This window comes from Ceratotherium simum, chromosome 32 (assembly GCF_057802395.1).
Source record: "Ceratotherium simum simum isolate JZ-2026a chromosome 32, ASM5780239v1, whole genome shotgun sequence".
NCBI classification, from domain to species: Eukaryota; Metazoa; Chordata; class Mammalia; order Perissodactyla; family Rhinocerotidae; genus Ceratotherium; species Ceratotherium simum.
The window spans coordinates 21,304,906-21,327,469 of NC_141931.1; the positions used below are offsets into that span (position 1 = coordinate 21,304,906).

Below are 22,564 nucleotides of genomic sequence, written 5' to 3' on the forward strand. Positions count from 1 at the left end.
ACTGCTGTGAGACTCACTACCAACCCACTGTGGAAAATTCCACTTGGTGGGAAACGTCTTCTATAAACCAAGCTGTTTTATATTGATTTAGAGCAAGGATCTTGGTCAAGGGAAGAACTCCAGAGATTTCAAAAAGAAAAAAAAACTTCAGAAACCTTTCATCTTGTTTTTAAAACAATTAAATTGCCCATTTTCCTTACTGAAAGAGAGACAAGAAAAAGGTTTAACCCAGTGTAACTGGAAATGAGAAGAGCGTCTGTCTTGTTGGGAAAATGGATGGGGATGGGGGTGGGGGCCACGGCAATCAATCTTCAGGCTCCTATTAAGTAGGAAAAGAATTTTCCTTTTTCCTGTGCTCTCAGGGGTGTGCTGAAGCAGTTTCTGCTGAGAAGAGACTGAGAAGATCTCACCCTGTTACCAAGTTCACGTTCAAGCGATTTGTTCTCCTCTATGGATGTTTGAGTGCCACTGCTCTCAGTACTTCAAGGATGACCCCTTCCAGTGCGTGAACGACAGGGACACAATCAGGACGGGCCAGCCTGGGGTGGGAGGAGCATCCCTTGATGCCAGAAAATGAAAGTTAATGGTCCAGAACAACGGGACCTAGGTGGTGTTTCTCCCTTTATTCAAAGTTGGGTCCCCTTTCAGGAACCGGCTTTATGGGGTGAGGAAGGCAGACCTGGTCTCTGCCCCCATGGCATGCCTGTTACTCTGGGCGTTGAGTGGAGACCCAAGCCACAGCAGTAATGCCAGCCTCAGCTGCCTCCCTAAGGACGACGATCAGGCCAAGACAGACAAGATTGTGGCAAGATGGGAGAGGTGTTATTGATTTTCAAGTTTAACTTAGTCTAAATAAAGCTCTGGAAATACTGAATTTACTCCAAATAAAACTCTGAAAATATCCAGGGAAAGAATATATTACCTCCAATAGTCAAATGATGGAGAAGGTGCAAACAGAAAGAAAGGGAAAGATATGGAGGGGGAAGAAATCGCTGTGGCTAGTGGTATAAGAATATGCCATCACGTTGTATTCTAAGGATCAAGTAATGGGTATAAAGCTGAACGAGGGGGAAAGGTATGAAGGATCATTTCATAATTAAATGAGAGGTAAAGGATGTGAAATGATGGCCTGGATTTAGGTTGTTTTCACTTAAAACAACTTTACTTGTCTGGATTTAAGAAGTTTTAAATAGTCAGGCACATTGACTTTTTAGTGCAAGAAACCTAGGATCCACCACTTACTGTATGTGTGGACATGGGCAAGTCATTTACTCTTTCCAAGCCTCCATTTTGTTCATCTGTAAAATGGGAACATTAACAGAGCCCAACTTTTAGGATTGTTGTGAGGCTTAAAGGAAATAATAAGCACATAAAAAGTTATGGATATAACTAGTAGTAGTTATCATATAAGGATGAAGAGTTGGGAGAACCATTGGAGGAAAAACAGAATGTAGGTTTTATTATTTTCCAGGATTAAGGCTGGACGGATCCTTGATATCATTTGGTACTTCCCCTTGATTTTAGCTTAACATAATGGAGATGATTTATAAATGAAGATTTCCATCCTTTTTGTGTGTGTGTGAGGAAGATTAGCCCTGACTAACATCTGTGACCACGTTCCTCTACTTTACATGTGGGACTCCTGCCACAGCACGGCTTGGTAAGCTGTGCGTAGGTCCATGCCCGGGATCCCAACCTGCGAACCCTGGGCCACCGCAGCGGAGCGTGCGAACTTAACCACTAGACCACCAGGCCAGCCCCTCCATCCTTTTGATTAAAAGCTTCAGAAGTCAGGACTGAGCTGGGCCCACATGCGATGGAAGGGCAGGTCATGAGAACTTGAATCTTAGAGTTGGACGGAGCCTTATGAACCCCCTGTACAAACCTCCCATCCACTTGGTTCCTTTGTTCATTGAATTATTGATCCTTTTGCTCATTGAATTATTGATCCTTTTGCTCCCTTAATCACTAACACATTTACATCGTCCCCACAGGGTCCAGGCACCCATATAGACACTGCAACCCAGGAACGGCCTGTCCATCATTGCTGTCAGACAGCGCTACAGAAACGAGGATAATTTGTCATATTATGAGAGATTCTATGAGGAACGCTGGTGTGTGTGGCATCTTCATAGCTCTGCATTTATTGAGAGAAGAGAGATGTACTTCTTTTACATTGTCTCTCCCTGGCCCTCTGCCTTCCCCCATCCCCACTCTCCAGGCCTGGCGTTATCAAGATTACCCTCTCCGTCACCTTGAGCTCTCTCCCATCCTTTAAGTAGCTACAAGGGTGCAATGCCCAGCTCGAACCAATCCTTGTTTTCATTGGCCCCAGTTATAATTCTTTTTTCAAGAGGAGTTAGAAAAAAATTGTTCCAGAAGACTGCTTATAAAAATAGGTATATCCTAACTTTTTCCCCAATTCTTTGTGTAAAACTAAAGCTCCTGCCATCTCCCCTACCTGCTGAGATACAGCTGACCAGACACTAAGATTAGCAGCAGCTCTCCCTGTCTTTGAACCAGCTTCTGTTTTTGAAAACGTGTTTGAAACATCCAACCTGCCACATCTCCTATGATGTCAGCAAGGAGAGGCTGGCAGACAGGCGACTTTCCGGCATACGGCTCAGTCTAAGATTCATCTGTTCTCTTGCTAGCTGGCCTCACCTCCCTGAGGGGGCCAAGGAGAAAAGCATTTGGCTTGAACTTCCTGCATGTGACAGTGGGGAGGAAACAGCCCTAAGAGACAATAGTCAGTCATGGTCAAAGGTAGTGAAGATTTCTTGGAATATCATGGCTTTTCCCAAGTGGCTCATGAAAGGAGATCAGAGGGCCTGGGGGTCAGAGGAACTGGATTCAAGTTCTACTCTGCTAGACAAGCTAGGCAATGTGACAGAGAAATTACAGGAAGGAGCCCAGCAGAGAAGTAGGGTGGTCTCATGGGAGAGTGAATTTCTATGAGAATGCTTTAAAAAGGATTAGATTGTACACGTAGAGGGCCACGATCATCTCTGTCACCTCAGATCCAGCATCGAATCAGAGGACAGAATCACAGGTGGGCTCTGTGCCAGCATATCTCAGAAAATTCATTATCTTTCTATACCTCAGTTTCCTGCCCAGCAGGGCACCTGCCACTTTGTCCTGGGGTTAGGCCTTTGAGGAAAAGAATTTGAGCTCAACTGAAGAGCTGCATGTGACCCACCATTTTAAGGAATATCATGAGGGATTCTGGTCCAGGGCTATACACTTGGATTCTAGTCTTCCTATCCTTGAGGAATTTCCACAGGTGCTGAGGATGAACACAGTTCCCTTGCTGGTGGATGAGTAAGCGTCTTAAATCAAGTGCAATATGGTTCCAAATAGTTAGTGACACTGTGTGTCAGAGAGGTGGCGGGAAGGATTTCTTTTAAACAGTGGGAGAGAGAGATGACATTTCTACCCAGCAGAGGGCTGTTCAGAGATGGTAAACAATATTCTAAAGATCAAGGCAAATAAAATGCAGGCATAAATTTCAGAGGCGAATTTGGCCTCAGTAAGAATCTCATTACAACAAGGAAGTGATATTGAATGTAGTTAGTCAGACCTGCTTCCTGTCAGTAGTAGAATTTTCAGCAGCAGGGGTATTAAAAAAGAAAAAACTTCACTGTGAGCCTCTTCAACAGGTGTTGCTTCACCTAAGTTTAGAGTATTGCCATCTGGATTGTTGGCAAATAAAAATACAGCTGAAATACAGGATCATTCCTTGCCTGTGGTTTGTCTTCAACCCAAAGTCTCAGAAGTTAAGAGGAGCAGAAGATTCTTGGGACAGCTCCACTCTCTTTCTGCTGGTATAGGTTCCTTTGCTCTTTCTTATCCTTCTCTCAGCGTTGTAATTTACTAAAAATGCTTCTCGAAAGAGCTGCTCACTCTCATTTTCCTAGTAGCCTCTTGAATTTTACCACAGGCATGAAAAGTCCCCATTAAAGCACCATCCTGGTTTATAATCACCATTCTAATCTGAGCTGGATTACTATTCAAATGCTACCAAAGCCAAAATGTGGCTGGTGGGTGGAGGATGAGGCTAAGGAATGGGAAGGGAGTGGAAAATGGGAGGGCAGCTGGGGTTTCAAAATGTGGGAGAGCCCTGGAATTCAGTGGGACGGAGGAAGGAAAATGTTCTGAGTAAGGCATTTCAGAGCAATGTGGCAACAAGTAATCTGGCGGTGTGTTCCTTGTAGGTTGTTCCGAGAGTCAGCCTCCACCCAAACCAGTTTGTGACCACAATGGGATAGGCACTTTGCACCGAAGCCCATCCTTTCTTCTGAAATCCAACAAGAAGCTACACTTCAAATTTAAGAAGACAGTTATAGTCATTCCAATGTTTTGGTTTTTAATCATTAAAAGACAGGAAAAAAGAGTAAGTTACAAAATATTGCAGAGGAGCCATTAAGAAATTCTAGAAGGATGAGAAGCGCTTTACAGTGCTAAGAGTGATTTAGCGGGACTGGAAATGTGGCCTGGGGGCCCCCCCAAGAGAGAGCTGGGTTTACTTTGCCCACATTCTGATAACAAGCTTTTGTCCCTGTCTGTGTCACGGGGTCAAGGCTAATAAAGGAGCAGGCCCTACAAGTCTCCCCACTTAGGGGGCCCTGTTCTAACAAATGGGGTCTGGTTACAGCACCTGGTGTGATGAAATGCTTGCTGCGGTTGTCACTGAATAGCTGCTGAGAGAGAAGGAAAGAGAACATTCTCATCTGGATCCTCCGCCTACTCGTCTGAGCCCTGTATGATAGTTTATCAGTTATATAAAATCCTGTTTCAACACTAACTGTCTGAGAAGATGAGAGCAATGATGTAATGCTTATAGCCTTGTACTAAAATATGTTGATATTTAAGTGAACAACAAATAAAAGTCAAGCTCTGTGGGGGAAAATGACCACAGGAAGAGTGAGGATTAAACGGTTGGGAAAAGATGACCTAAGAGGAAAGATGAGAGGCACCACATGACTTAGGTTGCTGAAGAGGGCAGAAATGGGTGATGCCAATTTAATCCAACTTTTTCTTATCTGTTCTGAGTGAAGACGGGAAAAATGACAGTCAATATCCTTGACATATGGATATTTATATGCTTCAAGGATACTAAGTCACATGTCTATAGAAATACATGTGGTAGAACCAGAAAATCATGGCGGTCAATTAGTCTGGCGAGCCTATTTTACATAAAAGAAACTAAGAACCCAAGAGTTTAAGTGAAGGACTCAGGCCTCGCTCATATTTAATCAATGGCAGAGATCTACAGGATACTTTCATCCAAGTCCCACTGCGAGACTGCCACCAACCACGGGTTGGGTGGCTTGGAGAACAGAGGTCCTCATCCCACCACGGCGCTGGCTGGAACCACTGGTTTCCAAGATCTCACCATAACCTCAAGTCCCACATTGAGCTCTAAAAATGCAATGACCATGAATTAAGAGCGTTTCTCTAACTGCATGAAAAAAATATGCCGAGAATGTTGACCAACTGTTCTCCATCTCCATTTAGAAAAGAACACAAGGAAACTTGTTTCAACTATTTTAGGCAAATGAAGCCAGAGCTAGACCAAAGACTTCTGTAATGTCTGTGCAAGCAACACTACAACTAAATTATGGGAGGAAATGGGAATGACTCCTTCCCCACAGCTTCAGTAACATAACAATTAGCCACCATCTTAAGAACCATGATGTAGTTCTGCTTATAAACAAAATGATGGACCAGATGTAAATGCTCCTTCCTATTTTTGAGTAACATCCAATAATGAAAGAGTGTGGTTGCCAGTGTGCACTCCAAATGAAATATTGCAAAGTGATGGATCATCACTCAATAAGGCTCAATAAAAAAAAAATCTCATTTGCTCAAAAACATCACAAAGCAGTTCAAGTCTCCTCCACCCCAGCCTTCTGGCTTTTTCTAAAGTGAAGTTTAGGATTCCCGAACCACTTGCTAGTAAGAAGAGCACATGCTTGGCTTCCTCTGGGTACTTCATCTATAGACAAAGGTTTGAAGTTCTTATAAAATAGTTTCATTTTCTTTCTCTAACTAGGAGAACTAGACCCAGAGAATTGGAGAAGTCACACCAATGTGCAAATAGCAATATCCAGAAATAAAACAACAGGCTTTCCCCTACCAAATAAGAGTAGATGTGTCACCTTTAGTTTCTTATTAATTACATGATTGAAATGGGTCCTTTCTGTGACTTACTGTTAATATTCAACGATTCAAGAGAGCCCCTTTGTATGTTTTAATTAATGCAGCAGAGCAGGTGACATAAGTAATTTTACTAAGTTTCTTATTGGCAACACCAAGAGGAATGTTATATCCGACTCAAATGGATTCCCAGTCCAGGTCAATACCATATTGATGGTCACCACATTACCTCGAGGAGCCAATTTCCACCAGATGGCCCCAGCATTTCTCCTAAATTACCTCTAAGTACTTATTTATGCAGGCCCTCTCTCCAAACCAAGTGAGTCTGCTCATTTCTCCCAGGTCCTATAAGTTCAGGACTCTGGGCCTTCCTTCTCTTGCTTGCCCACATCTGTAACTCTTCTCATCTTGGCCCAAGTTCTACCTTCCTTCAAATCCCACCTCTTCCACGAGTTTTTCCCTGGTGGTTCCAGCCCCTGCTGATCCCTCTGTCACGTGTATTTGTGCTGTTGCTTCTGAAACATGTCAGTTACTTCCTATTGGAAACATGCTACCTTATATGGATCCAGCCCTCTGAGGTGCCTGCAGTGGGAAATCAACACACATGGATGCAGAGATGCCCGCGATCTCCTGCCATCAGTGACGTGACTCTGCAAGAGCCGCGGTTCCTTACAAAGGTGTGTAAGATCGGGGCAGCTGCTAAGGGTAAAGGGTGAAGTTCAAAGTGCTCAGATCCTTTGCCTTCTCTTAAAGCACCGTGTGCTTGGGGAGACTTGGGATAAGTGGCACTTTTTTCATTATTTCTTCATTATCAGAGAGCTCATTTAAATGGAAGTAATAATCCTGATGTTGGCAAGTTAACTATTCAACTGAATAGTCGTTTAGACAATAATAAACAACAATAACAACAACACAACAGCGGCTCACAAATTGAAACCAACACTTCTACCTACAAAGAGTCTGAACTAAAGTTGCATGTTGCCCTGGGGGAGGAAGGAAGCTTTACCTCATCCTGCACTCAGACGTTTTTTTCCTAAATCCAAAGACCCCACTTGTACCAGGCTGAAAGCAGACAGCAACGTCTGCTCCTGGCTTGGGCTCATGGGACAGTGTGGCCCCAGAACTGGAGAGGGAAACAGCCTTCTCTCTCTTCTCTCTTACAGATGCCAAATGGGGTGGGCTCTGTCCTGTTCAAATCAAAAACTGCCCAGCAGGAGTGAGGCTGTGGCTTCTTTGTCCAAGACGCCAAATAGTGTCCCAATGTTGCAGAGATAAGCCACTGCTGGGGGGCAGGTGGAGGTGGCCTTGTTCAGTCCCACGGTTGACACCACACTAGGGTCCTCTTATAAAGACTTCTTGGGCCGGCCCCGTGGCTTAGCGGTTAAGTGCGCGCGCTCCGCTGCTGGCGGCCCGGGTTTGGATCCCGGGCGCTCACCGACGCACCGCTTCTCCAGCCACGCTGAGGCCGCGTCCCACATACAGCAACTAGAAGGATGTGCAACTATGACATACAACTATCTACTGGGGCTTTGGGGGAAAAAATAAATAAATAAATAAAAATTATTAAAAAATTATTAAAGACTTCTTTCCCTTTCTTCCCAGCATTACTCTGACTGCCAGGCTCCCACAGACTTAGTTAACTAATTATTCAATTAATTCATAATTTAAGGTCCCCTAAACCAGTAATCAACATTCACTTAGTCTTCATCTCACTTGACGTTGCAGCAACAACTGACACATGATACTCTCTCCTCCTTGAAGGACTTCCAGACCCCACATTCCCCTGGTTCTCTTCCCATTTCACCTGCTGCCCCTTCTCAGTCTCCTCTGTGGCTGCCTCCTCATCCTCCCAAGTCCCCAGGAACCAGCCCTGGGACTTTTCCTCTCCCACATCTACACCCACCCCCTGGCAATCTCATCCAGGTTCATGGCTTTAAAATGCATCCGGAGGCTAACAGCTCCCTAATACAGTCCATCCTCATCACTCGCGGATTCCGCATTTGTGAATCTGTCTACTCACTATGATGTATTTGTAACCCCCAAATCAATACTTGCGATGCTTTTGTGGTCATTTGTGGACGTGTGCAGAGAGGCCAAAACTTCGAGTCGCCTGAAGCACACGTTCTCAGCTGAGGTCAAACAAAGCGATGATGCTCTGCTCACTTGTTTCAGCTCTCACACTGTCAACAAGTATCGTCTTCATGGTCTAGTTAGTGCCAAGTGGTTTAGTTAGTGCCAGGTTTTTCATATTTTTGTGCATTTGTTGATTTCACAGTTTAAAAGGGCCTCCAAGGGTCGCTGCTGAAGTGCTGTCTAGTGTTCCTAAGCACAAGAAGGCTGGGATGTGCCTTACGGAGAAAACGTGTGCCTTGGATAAATATCATTTAGGCATGAGCTATAGTGCTGTTGGCTATGAGTTCAGTGTTAATGAAGCAACAATATTAAATAAGGTGTCTTTGAACAGAAATACACATAAAATAAAGGTATGTGTCGATCAGTTGATGAAAATGCTGTGAGCAGAGGTTTGCAGGAACCCAACACTATATTTCTCCTGGGAGCAGTGGTTCAGCATTCACTAATTCAGGGTTGCCAGAAACATTCTATAACATGACTACCGTGGATTAACGAGAATCAACTGTCTATATTTCCAGACTGGATCTCCCTCCAGAGCTCCAGACTCGTATTTCAACTGCCTCCTTGACCTTGCAAACTTTGATAAATCAAAACCCGAACTCCTGGTAATATTTCTGCAACATGCTCCTCCCACAAGCCACATCCCGCTTAAAGGCACTAGCACCCTTCCAGGTGCTCAGGTCAAAAAACCTTGGAATTATCCTCAATTTCTCTCTCAATTTTTCAGAAAATCTTGATGATACTACCTTCAAATTACATCTGGAATCTGACAGCTTCTTACCACTTCCAGTCTGCCAACCTGGCCCAGCCTCCGCCATTTCTCACTTGGATAATGCCAACTGGTCTCCTTGCTTCCACCCTGGCCCTCCCCCTGCCATCTATCCCTATCCTAGCCTGTCTCCTAGAGGAATCCTGGTAAAAGTCAGATCATGCCATGCCTCACCTCAGAACCCTCCAATGGCTTCCCGCCACCCTGAGTAGAAACCAGAGTCTTGACAATGACTTATAAGTCCTGGTCTGCACAGGCACCACCTGTTACTTCTCTGACGTTATCTTCCATTGTTCTCCTCGCTCCTGCTGCTCCCTCCTCCACCCCCATACTCCTGCCTCAGGGTCTTTGCACCTCCTTGCAATGCTTCTCCTCCAAATAACAGCATGGCCAGCTCCTTCACTTCTGTCAAACCTTTACCCCATGGTCACCTTCTTAGTGAGGACTGCCCTCATCACTATATTTAAAATTGCAATCCCCTCCATACACACACCCTTCCTTTCTCTTTCCCACTTGATTTTTCTCCATAGTATTTATCGCCATCTAAGATACTAATCAATATGCTTAGCTGTTTGCTTATAGTCTGTCTCTCTCCCACTCAAATGTAAGTACCAAAGAGTGGGGGATTTTATCTGTTTTTCTTTTCTTTCTACTGACGCATCCCCGGTGCCTAGAACAGATGGTAGGCACTAAATAAATAATTCTTGAATGGATGAATAATGTAACACTTACCATACATTATTCAATGCACCTGTTTGCCCTCTGTCTCTCTCAATACCGTGAACATTTTGAGGTCAGAGACTCTGTCTTATTCATATTTATATCGCTAACACCAAACCACTGTGCACAGCACATAATAGGAATTCAATAAATGCACGCTGAATGAATGGAAGGGGAGGAGAGCAAGAAAAAATTGCTAATTTTCATGAACCTTGGGTTTTTATCCAATTCAGTAAGCATCTGTGCAAAGATGAATAAGATAGTCCCTACTCTAGAAAAATCCACAGTGCAATGGGGGAGAGACACAGATAAATATGGACTCTGATACAATGTGATCAGAGCCATGGTGAGAAAACGGTTAGAAAGAGAACTAGGATGACAAAGGAGATGATGGGTGTTGGGAATGCAGTCAAATGGGGTAAGGTAAGCTGGGCTTTGATGGCTGAATAGGAGCTTGCCATGCAGACTGTAGGGGAGGAAACAGCCCAAGCTCAGCTGCTCACTGTCTGAGGTATGTCTAAGTGGACACGAGCTCCCCAGTGTGGCCCCTTCCTTGCTCTAAAAGGTCTCCCAGGAGTCTCAGAGCTCCATAAACATGAACAAACAGAACTGCTATATTCCCACAGTCCTCCCCTTCCCTCTCCCCACTCAAACGCGGTATCTGACAAGAGAACTACCCGATGGCTCCACTTCCCGCCATTCAATGTAGCGAGAGCAAGGGCCCCATCTACACATCCCTCCCAGCTCCCAGACTCATCCATGTCTCACAGCCATACAGAACCAGACCACTCTGACCGCAGCCACTTAGAAACCCAGAGAAACTGCCATTCCGCGGGCTCTGCCAAGACGCAAAGAGGCAAAAATCAATTTATAGGGTGCTAGAACTTTCCAACATCAGAGCCAAATATGAGAACAGTGTGATGCATATGTAAATATGGACATTTTTTGTCAGAACATTAAATTGTAGCCTGAGAGCCGACTTCCTGAAGGGGGACGCCGGGCAGGCCACAGCACCCTGGGCAGCTTCTCAGCCCGGGGTGGCCCGGGCACCAGACTGCTGAAGAGAGCAAGGCCATGCTGGCAAGGAGACTGGACACCATGACCTCATAGGCCTTTTCGTTTTCTAAGGTCTATGATTCACCATGGCTGGAACAGGCTTCTTTCCTCCCCATCTTTTCAGAGAAATGAGAACAAGCTTGTCTCATTCATTTTTATTTGCCGCATGCCTGATGGCTTGGACTGAGTTGGAGAAATTCTGCATACACACCGCATACACTCACATTTCCACCCACCACCCCCACCTCCCGGGCATACACATGCGTTTACACGTGGATCTCACACCACAGCCATGACTCCAAGTGCCCCGACGGGGTCCAGGCTCTTTTTGCAAGCACACTTTACTCTCCTAGAACAGAGATTGCTTCCTGTGCCATGAATCTCCATCAGGGCCTGCGCTGGCCTCTTCAACATGAGCAGAACCATCTCTCCTTTTCCATCTAGTGCATACACATAATCCAGGGACACAATCCCTGCCTGTGACCGTCAGGAGCTAAGCAGCACTGACCACTCCTTCTCCTCCCCTGCCACATTTACAACATCATCTCCTTCTAAATCTCTGTTGCTTCCTTCCCTTTTCCTCATGTTATTCTCCATTCCCCTCAGCCCGCTCTTTTCTCCTCTGAGTTCTTTTAAAAAGGAAACAGCTGTGACATAACACCCACTATTATGTAAGAATTTGAAGGGCTTTGAAGAGCCTCAAAGGTCATTTGGAGTTTCCCACAATGCTCTGGGACCCCTGCCCATTTAGTTTGAGGCCTGCTTTCCTCAGCCTGCCTGGGAAGGTCACGTGATTGTACCTAAAACCAAACAGGAATGACACTGCTCCTATAACATCACCTCCTTTCTTTCAGGGCAGTCTTACTGTTATTAAGAAAGGCCATCCGGGGCCGGCCCCATGGCATAGTGGTTAAGTTTGGCGTGCTCTGCTTCAGCGGCCCAGGTTCGTGGGTTTTGATCCCGGGCACGGACCTGCACTACTCGTCAGCCACACTGTGGCAGTGACCCACATACAAAATAGAGGAAGACTGGCACCGATGTTAGCTCAGGACTAATCTTCCTCAAGAGAAAAACGAGGAAGATTGGCAACAGATGTCAGCTCAGGGCTAATCTTCCTCAGCAAAAAGAAAAAAACAGAAAGGCCATCATGGTTTGCATGATAATTCAGCCTCCATCTTCCAAAAGCCTTTTCCATTCTCATTTTTACCCCTGCTCTCAGAATTCCTAGCCTGTACCCTCTCCCCAGACCTCTTCCCACTTAGGGCTTCTGCACAAGCTGATGTCTCTACCTGAAACATTCTGTCCCCTAACTTTCCCATGCTGGCTGCTTCTCATCATTAAGGCAAATGCCCTTCTCCTCCTTGTCCCCTTAACCATCCTAATCCTTCCTCGTACCTTGTCACTCTATTGCTTGCCCCCATTCTATTTTCTTCGTAGCACTTATTATGATCTGAATAATCCTGTTCATTTATTTATTTCTTTGTTTGCTGTCACTCTCAACTAAAATGTAAGCTCCGTGAAGACAGGCACCCAATCTGTCTCATTCACGCCCTCACCCCAGTGCCTGGAACAGCACCTCGTACACAGTAGGGACTTTAGTATACATTTGCTGAATGAATATGTTCATGTAAATGGAAGTCTCAAAAACTTCACAAACAGTTCCAATGGCCTTTCTCCAGGTCCCCAGAAGACAGAAGATGAATCTCAGTGTGCAAGTGTTCAGATCTGCTGTAGCCTTTTCTGCATTCCAGATGTTTGGTACAAAGGATCTGGGGTTCTGATTTTAGGAAAAACCTTAATTCTTGGCTTCTCCAGTACAAATCAGGATTGGTTAATTCAAGAGAGTGACTTTGTCAAGGTTTGAACCAGATTCCTCCTACCAATGTTTTCTTTCTGGCTGCTTCTATTTCAACATTTTAAGTGTTTTATTGTGTCTGCACCTGATTGTTATCTCAGTGTCTCACTGTAAATCCTTTGAAAACATAAATATACATGTAATATTTCTGGTATTAGAACGTGGGAATTCATCTAAATCAACTCCCAGCCTCCAGTCAGGCCCACACCCAAATCAAACAGGATTTCGACCCAACTATTAAAAGGTTTCAGGGGAAATCACTTCCCTTGTAACTCGTTCCAGTGTCTCTCAATCTTTTTATTCTTCCCTCAAGGGAAATGAAGGCAGCCGTGATCATGCGCCAGGCTCAAATGCTTAAGAAGACAGATGAAGTTGCCATGTGGGGACACGCACACACACACACACACACACACACAACACACACACTCACACATCCTTACCAACATAGCCTGGGGTTCCACAGGCTGTGGACATCACATCTCCCTTGCCCTCCATTTTTGACAATCCAAAGTCACTGATCATTATTTTGGACTCCTCATCTTGACTGTAGTACAACAGATTTTCAGGCTAGAAAGAAAATAAGGAAAAAAAATTTACAAACTGTGTTTAAAGTTGGGTTCATTGCGGGCGACTCACCAAACCACAAAACCCACTACAATTAAAGACTATACTTGACCTTTAGCCATAGTCAACGCATGAGCAAAAGCCGTGTTGAAGAACAGCAACGTAGACGGCCCTGCACAGTATCAGGCACTTACAGGTTTTCAATAAATGTTAGTCCCTTTCCCTTATTAGTATTTTCTGTAGTTAAAAAAATTAACCAGGGGCCAGCCCGGTGGTACAGTGGTTAAGTTTGTGCACTCTTATTCAGTGGCCCGTGGTTCACGGGTTCGGATCCTGGGCCCAGACCTCCACACCGCTCATCAAGCCATGCTGTGGCGGTGTCCCACATACAAAACAGAGGAAGATTGGTACAGATGTTAGCTCAGGGCCAATCTTGCTCACCAAAAAATAAAAAACAAAAAACATAACCATATATTGAGGCAACCTAGAAAGCTGATGCCTCTCAGGCTTGTCGGCACATTTCTTGGGTTAGGGGAAAGGGGATTCCCAGAAACAAAATTACTTTCGCAGGTGCTACTCTGTTCTGTTTTTTCGACCCTTGTTATAAACTTTCCCTAACCCAGTGTCTCTCTCTGCCCTCGTAACATCCCGGGTCCTGTAGTGCTGGCAGGTGTGTGGCCTTTTCCCCTGTACTGAGCCAGCTGACACCTGCTCACTCCGCTCCCTGGGAAGTAGAGGGAGGTCACGACAGCACGAATTTGAGTTGGACGATCCTGCACTTTCCAGCCACGTGTCCTTAAGTACTCTGAGGTTCTGTCTGCCTTTCTGTAAAATGATGGTTTCTCGCTTGCCTCCCTGAACGGTACACGACAGAGCTCAGGCAGCAGTAACACACGACACACAGCAATAGTTCTGCACATCAGTGGCCCCTCCATGGTGTCTACGCAGTGGGGGCTGAGGGGCAGCGCTCCTGGGATGGAGCAGGGAGACAAAAGAGCTTCATCTGCATAGCGTTTCACGGAAAATTGGACAGTCTTGTTGTTCTCAGCAAAAAATGGGGGCAGGGCTTATGGAGACTGAGGGAGATGTTACGGCCTCAGAGTTTGTACCTGCCACTGGGGGATAATACCTCTGCTGTTGCCCAGTAACGTCCCCCCACCAGGAAAATTCTGAAGATTCACCCAGTGAGTAAGTAATTGTGTCTCTCATTTACACTTAACCTTAAAGGAAACGCACAGGGAAGAATCTGAACTGGGACTCACCACTTCCTGTCTGGCTCTCAATCCGACCCCAAGAGTGAAGCAATAGTCTCTCTTGTCAGTGGTTTGTGGTGAATCTTTGGTTCCTAAGTATTGAATTATAGGAACTGTTCTTACGTAGGGTGACTAGACTTGTTTAGAAAAGTGGCTCTCAGCGTAGTTGTGTGACAGAATCACCTGTGAGAGTACTAAATGTCTGGGGAAATTGTTCTGCAGTAGATTTGAGATTGGGCCCAGGCCTCTGGAGTTTAGGACTCCATGGGGAGATTCTGATGTGCAACCACTGCTGTGAAGAAATTCTGAGGTCTGACCAAGACTCCCTGCTTGACCAAACTTTAGTCAGGCTCCTCTGAGCCCTCTTCTTGACTAGGCCTCGACCTCGCCCTCCTGTCCTTGCCAGGCCTGCACAGCCCAGTCTTGGCAAGACTCCTGCTAAATCGGTTTAGAAAGAATCCCTCACCCTTGATATCTGTTCGAGTTCTTCACCCCTCCACCTTTGATGCTGTTAAAAAAATTATTGAAACACTTGTTGAAGACGGTAAGGAAGACTTTATTCAGGGGGACTACTGCAGTGGGGTTTTGCAGTAGGGAAGAAAGATTGGACTCGACTCCTAATACAATGAGGACAAGTGGAGATTTATAGCCCAGGAGCAGGATGGGGGGTCAGTGGACGGAAATTACTAAGAGGGGACATCAAGGGTAAGGGGGATTCTGGCTACATGAACTTGAGAGCAGTTTTGCTGAAGGCAGGCAGCGTGGTTGGATATGGAGGGTGGGGGATAAGGAACCGATCAGATATCAAGGGTGGGGGGTTTTCGCTAAAGTGACTCAGTGGGATTCTTGCTAAGACTGGACTATGTGGGCAGTGCCAATGGACTAAGGATGGAGAGCCAGTGGACTTGGTCAAAGGAGAGAGTCTGCCAACGTCTAAGTCTCTAGCCAGCTTTTAGCAAGAATCCCCCTGCCCTTGAGTCTCCTCTTAGTAACTTTCCATCCATGACCCCTCGCTCTGCTCAATGGCCATATCCCCACGTGTCCTTGATGAACTTGGAGTTGAGTCCAAATCTCTCCCTTACTGCAATACCCCTCTTGCAGTAGTCTTGAATAAAGTCTTCCTTACCATTTTAACAAGTGTCAGAATAAATTTTTTCTTTACCAGAAGCCAAAGGAAAAAAATACTATCTTTCACCCCAAGTAAAAACACAAAAAGAAATGGCATTTAACATTCACTGTGACACTAATTCTGCGGACAAAGCATGAGATTAGAAGAAAATCAACTGTACGCTTGAGGATGCTTTCAATGAGATTTAAAAGAGAACAAAATCGGCCAATCAATAGTTGAAATAAGAATAAAACTCAGAAAGTGGGGGAAATAACCTAATCAGAATGTGCATGTGGTTCATGATTTCTCTGAATGTTTACTGATTATCCTTTGATGAACAGTAAGGATTGTTCATGGGTACAGAGAAAATTTTTTTTTAAGTTTCTGATTTTCACTCTTCCTGTCCCAGTACTTCTGCAGCTGTAAATCTAAGCAAGGAGTGGAAAGTCAGTGATCTCATGCTCTTAAACAAGTCTGCATCCAGGCAAGAGACTGCCAAAGAGCCAACATCCCTCCTGACACATTCATCCTACAGGAGATGGATTTGGGTCAACAAAGTGCTCTTTTGAGGACAATTACCAAGGAGGGTTAAACCGACTGGACATTCACAGCTTAGATCAACACTCTTAATTGTCTCAAGATTAGTAAAGCAGCAAGGCTTTTCATGGGGGGAAAAAGGGAACAGAGGAAAGTGGGAGAGAACACAGGCTCAGGGATAGTCTGGATGGGGGCCCCCAGTTGCAGTAGGAGGGCTGTGGGAGTCCAGGAGGGGGGTGGAGGGGATCTTGCAATTCTGCCTGGGGTCTTATGTGGCCTAGCACCACCTGAAAAATTGTTTTTCTGGCATCTTTGCGAGACAACTGTTGGCCAATAACTGAGTTGGAATAACAATCCCAACCCTTTAATAGTTCACATAATAAGCTTTCAAAAGATCCGAATCAACACTTCCAATAAAGTTAATGTTACATATACTCATATTCCTAATCTGATGATTCTCAACTGGGGGCAATTTTGCCCCACCCCTCAGGGGACATTTGGCAATGCCTCGAGACATTTTTGGTGTCACAACTCGAGTAGTGATACTGGCATCTAGTGGGTAGAGGCCAGGATGCTGCTAAACATCCTACAATGCATAGGACAGTCCCCCCCAACAAAGAATGATCCAGCTCCAATGTCAAGAGTGCAGGGGCTGAGAAGCCGTACCCTAATCTGAGGAGGCAGTAGTGGACATGTCCTGTCTCAGTCCCTTGTTTTGGAAAAAGGACAATTGATTGTTTCTAGTAGCTTCCTGGGGCAAGAAGACACGAGAATACTTTTATGGAGGGAGAAGGAGATATATTTGCATATGGGGGTGGGGGAGTATCCCCGATTGTGCCCTAATCTTAAATTAATTCAATCATGTTCTCTATTGCTCTGGCCTAGATCATATAGTTTTAACTTTCTTACATGATTATGAAAATGTAATATCCCAACCCCAACTTCCCCCACATAGATCAAACTCCTTTGTGCCTCTGAAAAGAGATCACAAAATGATCCTAGAATGACAATGTTCTTTCCACAATGACAAGCCTGGTGATCTTAAAGCTCCCCAGGCTGGGAGCTGCAAGTACTTCTCCAAAAACATTATGTGGGTGTAAAAAACAGTATTTCCCATACAGGCAATCTGCCTTTCTAAAGGGGAAAGAAACATTGCCCTTCTAGGAGATGGTCTATCTGCTTAGAAATTCTTTCTAATAAATACAGACAACCAGCCCATCACATCACATCTCCGTAGGCACCACACTAATTTGTTCAGAGGCAGCTGCCTGCTGTGTTCTGGAAGCATAGAATCAGCATTTGGTGAGGGCACAAAAGAGCAGAGAAGGCACCGCTGCCTGGCATAGAGGTGCCATGTCAGCTTATCAGCCCTTCCCTAGCCCTGTGAAGGACCTCCAGGTCCTGAAGTCCAGCTAATCACGTTCACAGCCCATTTCGCCCATCGAGAAGCCTGCAAAGGGCAAAGGCTGTAAAGACTTGATTAACATTCCCAAATGTTCTCCAAGAGCGGTTCGCTGGCCAACATCAGCATCACCTGTCATCCCCTTAGAAATGCAAGTTCTCGGGCCCCACTGCAGACCTACAGAATCAGAACCTCTGGGGTGGGGCCAGCAATCTACGTTTTTACAAGCCCTGTAGATGATTCTGATGTAGGCTAACACTTGGGATCCGCTACCCTAGTCAATGGAAAACGATAACATGGAGAGAAGAGAAAACTTTACAGGGAGTCCTTATGAAAGGAAAAGCTACACCATTTTAATACCTTGACACCCAGTACCAGACAATGTGCAGATGCTGAAATTGTTTTAACAAATGTTTACGATTTTTTCTTTAAATTGATTTAGATTTCTCACAGTTGTGTAGAGCATGGCTTCTGTACAACATAATCCCTGTGTTTACGATATGAGTGGTGAGTATGTGTGCTGGGGTGGAATTTATGTCTAGACTGGTGCAGTGAGCTCTGAAGGCTGGACCTGTGACTGCTATAGAATAAAGCCAGATTATGGCCTTGGGTCAACCACACTGCTTTTTACTGTTCCTCAACGTGATATGTTCGATATCCACCCTTGGTACTATATGTTTGATATCTACCCCTCAGTATCTACATAGACCTGGAGAGAAATGTAATGCCAATGTGTGCAAGTAAGGCCCAGATCCTTCAGTGCCTTTGGGTGAAGGGTCACTACGCCAAAAGCCCATAAGGAAAAGATAAGAAAGGAACCGACAGGACATTGGGAGAAGGCTGTAATTGTAGGTCATTTAACCTATCTTTCCTGAAAACCTTTTATTTCCCTTCTCTCTCATCTCATGCCCTCTACCTACTTGCTCCTTTTCTTTCATACAGCGTGTTGTGCCAAAACAGGTCTGGAATTGGAAGAAGACTGAAGAACTACACTGGAAGAAGTGTCTTCATGGCACATATGTTATGAACAAAATTACCTCTTAGATAGGCATGAAGTAATACACAACCTACCTCCCTGTGGCCCTCTGGCTGCATAATGGTTATAAAATCTCCTAAACAATGGCCAGGCCCATTGCTCTTCATCTTCTTTCAAGCTACTTCTGGGTCTCAAAGCTCTCGACAACTAACAGTACACAAACGCCCACCGTTCATTCCATCCACATCTACATCAAGGCAATCTCATCCATCCTCTGGAGCCAATCCTCTTGGACAGATGCATTGTGGGTTGCAGAGTGGCTGGAGGATGTTGCTAAGCGACAGCCTCACCTTGAGATCCCTGTGGACAATGCCCATTCTATGGAGATAGTAGACAGCATCCAAAACCTGGCGGATCAGAGTGCTGGCATCTTTCTCTGTGTAAAATCCCTTCTCCACTATCCGATCAAACAGCTCGCCACCAGACACACTGTTGAAGAAAAAAGAACAAATTAGACATTCCAGAGGACCTGTTGAATTGTTCAGGGAAAACCATCAATAAGAGCTTTCAATATGATACAAGACTCAAATTGTATTTCAAAAATGAATCCATTTTCAGATTTAGATTTTGCCCCATCTATTCCCCAGAAGCCATACCAGGGAAGTGTTTCTATGTCATGGCAGTACAAATGTCTGGAACAAAATAAAGGCAATATAAATAAACCAGGACCCATGGACTAGCCAGGCCTGAGAAGTCTCTTCTGACCTCTGCCTCCATCCTGCTGCAAAAATGTAAATTCAGAATAACCTTCTGGAATATCAGCATCATCAGATACAGGGAGATGACACTGGATAAGACGTCTCCTTTGCATGAGAGAATTCCTTAAAGAACCTGGGTGACGGGGGTGTTGTGGGCAAAGCACTGAGCAGCCAACAAGATGTCTGGATTTTTGACCAAGTTCTGCTCCTAACACGCTGAGTGCATGAGCACTCCTTGAATCTCTGAACCTCAGTCTTTTTATCTGTAAAATGAAGGGGTTAATCTAGTCAACTGTTTCCAGCAGAGGGTAGAGGCATGCCCTCGGGGGCCTCAGAACCCGAAAGTCACATACGATTTACAAAAAAAGAAAGAAAAACGACACTCTATTAAATTGCTTTGCTTTGGCTTTTGGTAACAATATTTAATTTTTTTTTTTTTTTTTGAATTTATTTTATTTTATTTTATTTTATTTTATTTTTTTTTAAATTTTTTGTTTATTGCAGTAACATTGGTTTATAACATTGTAAAAATTTCAGGTGTACATCATTGTACTTCTATTTCTGCATAGATTACATCATGTTCACCACCAAAATACTAATTACAACCCATCACCACACACATGTACCCAATTATCCCTTTCACCCTCCTCCCTCCCCCCTTCCCCTCTGGTAACCACCAATCCAATCTCTGTCCCTATGTGTCTGTTTATTGTTGTTATTATCTACTACTTACTGAAGGAAATCATACGGTATTTGACCTTCTCCCTCTGACTTATTTCACTTTGCATCATGCCCTCAATGTCCATCCATGTTGTCACAAATGGCTGGATTTCATCGTTTCTTATGGCTGAGTAGTATTCCATTGTGTATATATACCACAGCTTTTTTATCCATTCGTGCCTTGATGGGCACTTAGGTTGCTTCCAAGTCTTGGCTATTGTGAATAAGGCTGCAATGAACACAGGGGTGCATGTACCTTTGCAAATTGGTGTTTTCAAGTTCTTTGGATAAATACCCAACAGTGGAATAGACAAAGGAGCCAAGAACATACAATGGGGAAAAGAAAGTCTCTTCAACAAATGGTGTTGGGAAAACTGGATAGCCATATGCAAAAAAATGAAAGTAGACTCTTACCTTACACCATACACAAAAATTAACTCCAAATGGATTAAAGACTTGAATGTAAGACCTGAAACTGTGAAAGTTCTAGAAGAAAACATAGGCAGTACGCTCTTCGACATCAGTCTTAGCAACATCTTTTCAAACACCACATCTGACCGGGCAAGAGAAACAATAGAAAAAATAAACAAATGGGACTACATCAAACTAAAAAGCTTCTGCACAGCAAAGGAAACCATCAACAAAACGAAAAGACAACCTAACAATTGGGAGAAGATATTTGCAAACCATACATCTGATAAGGGCTTAATCTCCAAAATATATAAAGAACTCATGCATCTCAACAACAAAAAACTACCAACCCAATTAAAAATGGGCAAAAGACCTGAACAGACATTTCTCCAAAGAAGATATACAGATGGCCAACAGACACATGAAAAGATGTTCAAAATCACTAACTATCAGGGAAATGCAAATCAAAACTACAATGAGATATCACCTCACGCCCGTCAGAATGGCTATAATTAACAAGACAGGAAACAACATGTGTTGGAGAGGTTGTGGAGAGAAGGGAACTCTCATACACTGCTGGTGGGAGTGCAAACTGGTGCAGCCACTATGGAAAACAGTATGGAGATTCCTCAAAAAATCAACGATAGAACTACCATATGATCCAACAATATTTAATTTTAATTTGCTTTGAATTTCAGATTGCAGTAAACATTTTTTTGTATTTATCGAAAAGGGGCCTAGGTTGGCAAAGGTCAAAAAAGCCCTAGTGGACAACCTCTATAGATCCTTTTAATTTGATATTTTATGATGCTCTGAGTTTTAACAAAGTAATAGAACTGTGCAATCCTGAATAGAAACAATTCAACTAACATCTTAGCCTTCACATTCTCAGAGTATGTACTTCTCTAAGAAAAATAGTGCTCCTTTCAAATAATTTAGCCATCTTGGAAAGTAGTTTCAAGGGATACATTCACACCTTTTTTTTATAAAAAAGAAAATTTCCAAAAATAAAATAAAAAAAGATTTATTTGAAATATTAAAAGCATAAAAGTTTCACAGACAACTTTAACAACTTTAATAGATATAGTAAAAGATAGGCCTAGCAGTAACACACACACATTCACAACACACAAAGCTGATTCATTTTCTGCAAGTCATGGCAATTCATGCACAATGACTGATCCACCGATACCTTCTTTTTAAAAACCTAATAAAGAAAACAGAATTGCAGCTATAAAAGGCCTATGTGTTAGAGTCTCTTCCATTACCTAGAGTCATTCCAAGTGATATTGTGTCAGGATAATGTTTCGTTTCCTAAGCAAACCGAGCAGTCTAGATAAGAAAGGAAAGATGCTCGGGAGAAATAAAAAGCAATTCAAAGAGTGAAAAGAAATTGAAACAACAGTGGAGAGACTATATTTTGATGACCATGTTGCCTAAATGATCCATCCTCAGGTAAGCCAAAATCCCAAGATATCCTCTCTCGGCAGCTAACACCAAGTTCTTGCCAGTCTTCATTTTTCTAGAACCTTTCCCCAACAAGTTTCAATGTCTGAAACTTTGCAGAGCCTGAGGATGTACTATAGAAGATGTACAGCTACTAGTGGTAGGGTGAACCTTCTTCATCCTCTACCATTGGCCCACCTTCCAATAATGGCACTCCTTACTAGTATCCCAGTGCTTTCTTACCACTGGTCTGCCTGCTACTCACATCCTCTGCTCTGCAGGCTGCTGGAGGACCGCAGGCAAGAATGCTCACTCCTTCCCCATCTCCACCTCCCACCCTCAGTGCTGCTTGATCCACACTTTGCCAGACCTCTCCCTCCCTCAAAACTGATCTTTCTTGCTTCCCATTCTCTCAAAGTCCTCTTTTCTTCTATGTGATCTATAATAAATTAATAGGATTAATAGATTCTATTGAATAATAATATTTGCACTGCAATAGGGCGCCAATGCAGTAAGAATTGAGGCATCAGAGTTGACGTGTAAGATACTGCTATAGTATGTATTGTCACAGAGTCTCAATTCTCTGCACATTTAATATCTCACTTCCGAAATCTCAGTTGCACGAGAGCTTTATTTCTCTGAACATTGCTCAGAAAGAATTTAGTTTCTTTGGAAACCGAGGCACAGGGAAAAGTTT

The 22,564-nt window shown here is 44.0% G+C and overlaps 1 protein-coding gene across 3 annotated transcripts in view; it reads right to left on the bottom strand.

Annotated features, from left to right (window-relative positions):
- Positions 1-22,564, bottom strand: part of CAMK1D (calcium/calmodulin dependent protein kinase ID) — a 408,286-nt gene that overhangs the window by 41,357 nt on the left and 344,365 nt on the right. For all 3 annotated transcript variants that reach the window (XM_087420821.1, XM_004425363.3, XM_087420822.1), the window contains exons 4-5: positions 18,883-19,021; positions 13,133-13,259 (exon numbers count right to left, since the gene is read on the bottom strand). In XM_087420821.1, coding sequence (XP_087276947.1) covers positions 13,133-13,259; positions 18,883-19,021 — 266 coding nt within the window. The remainder of the gene's footprint in view (positions 1-13,132; positions 13,260-18,882; positions 19,022-22,564) is intronic.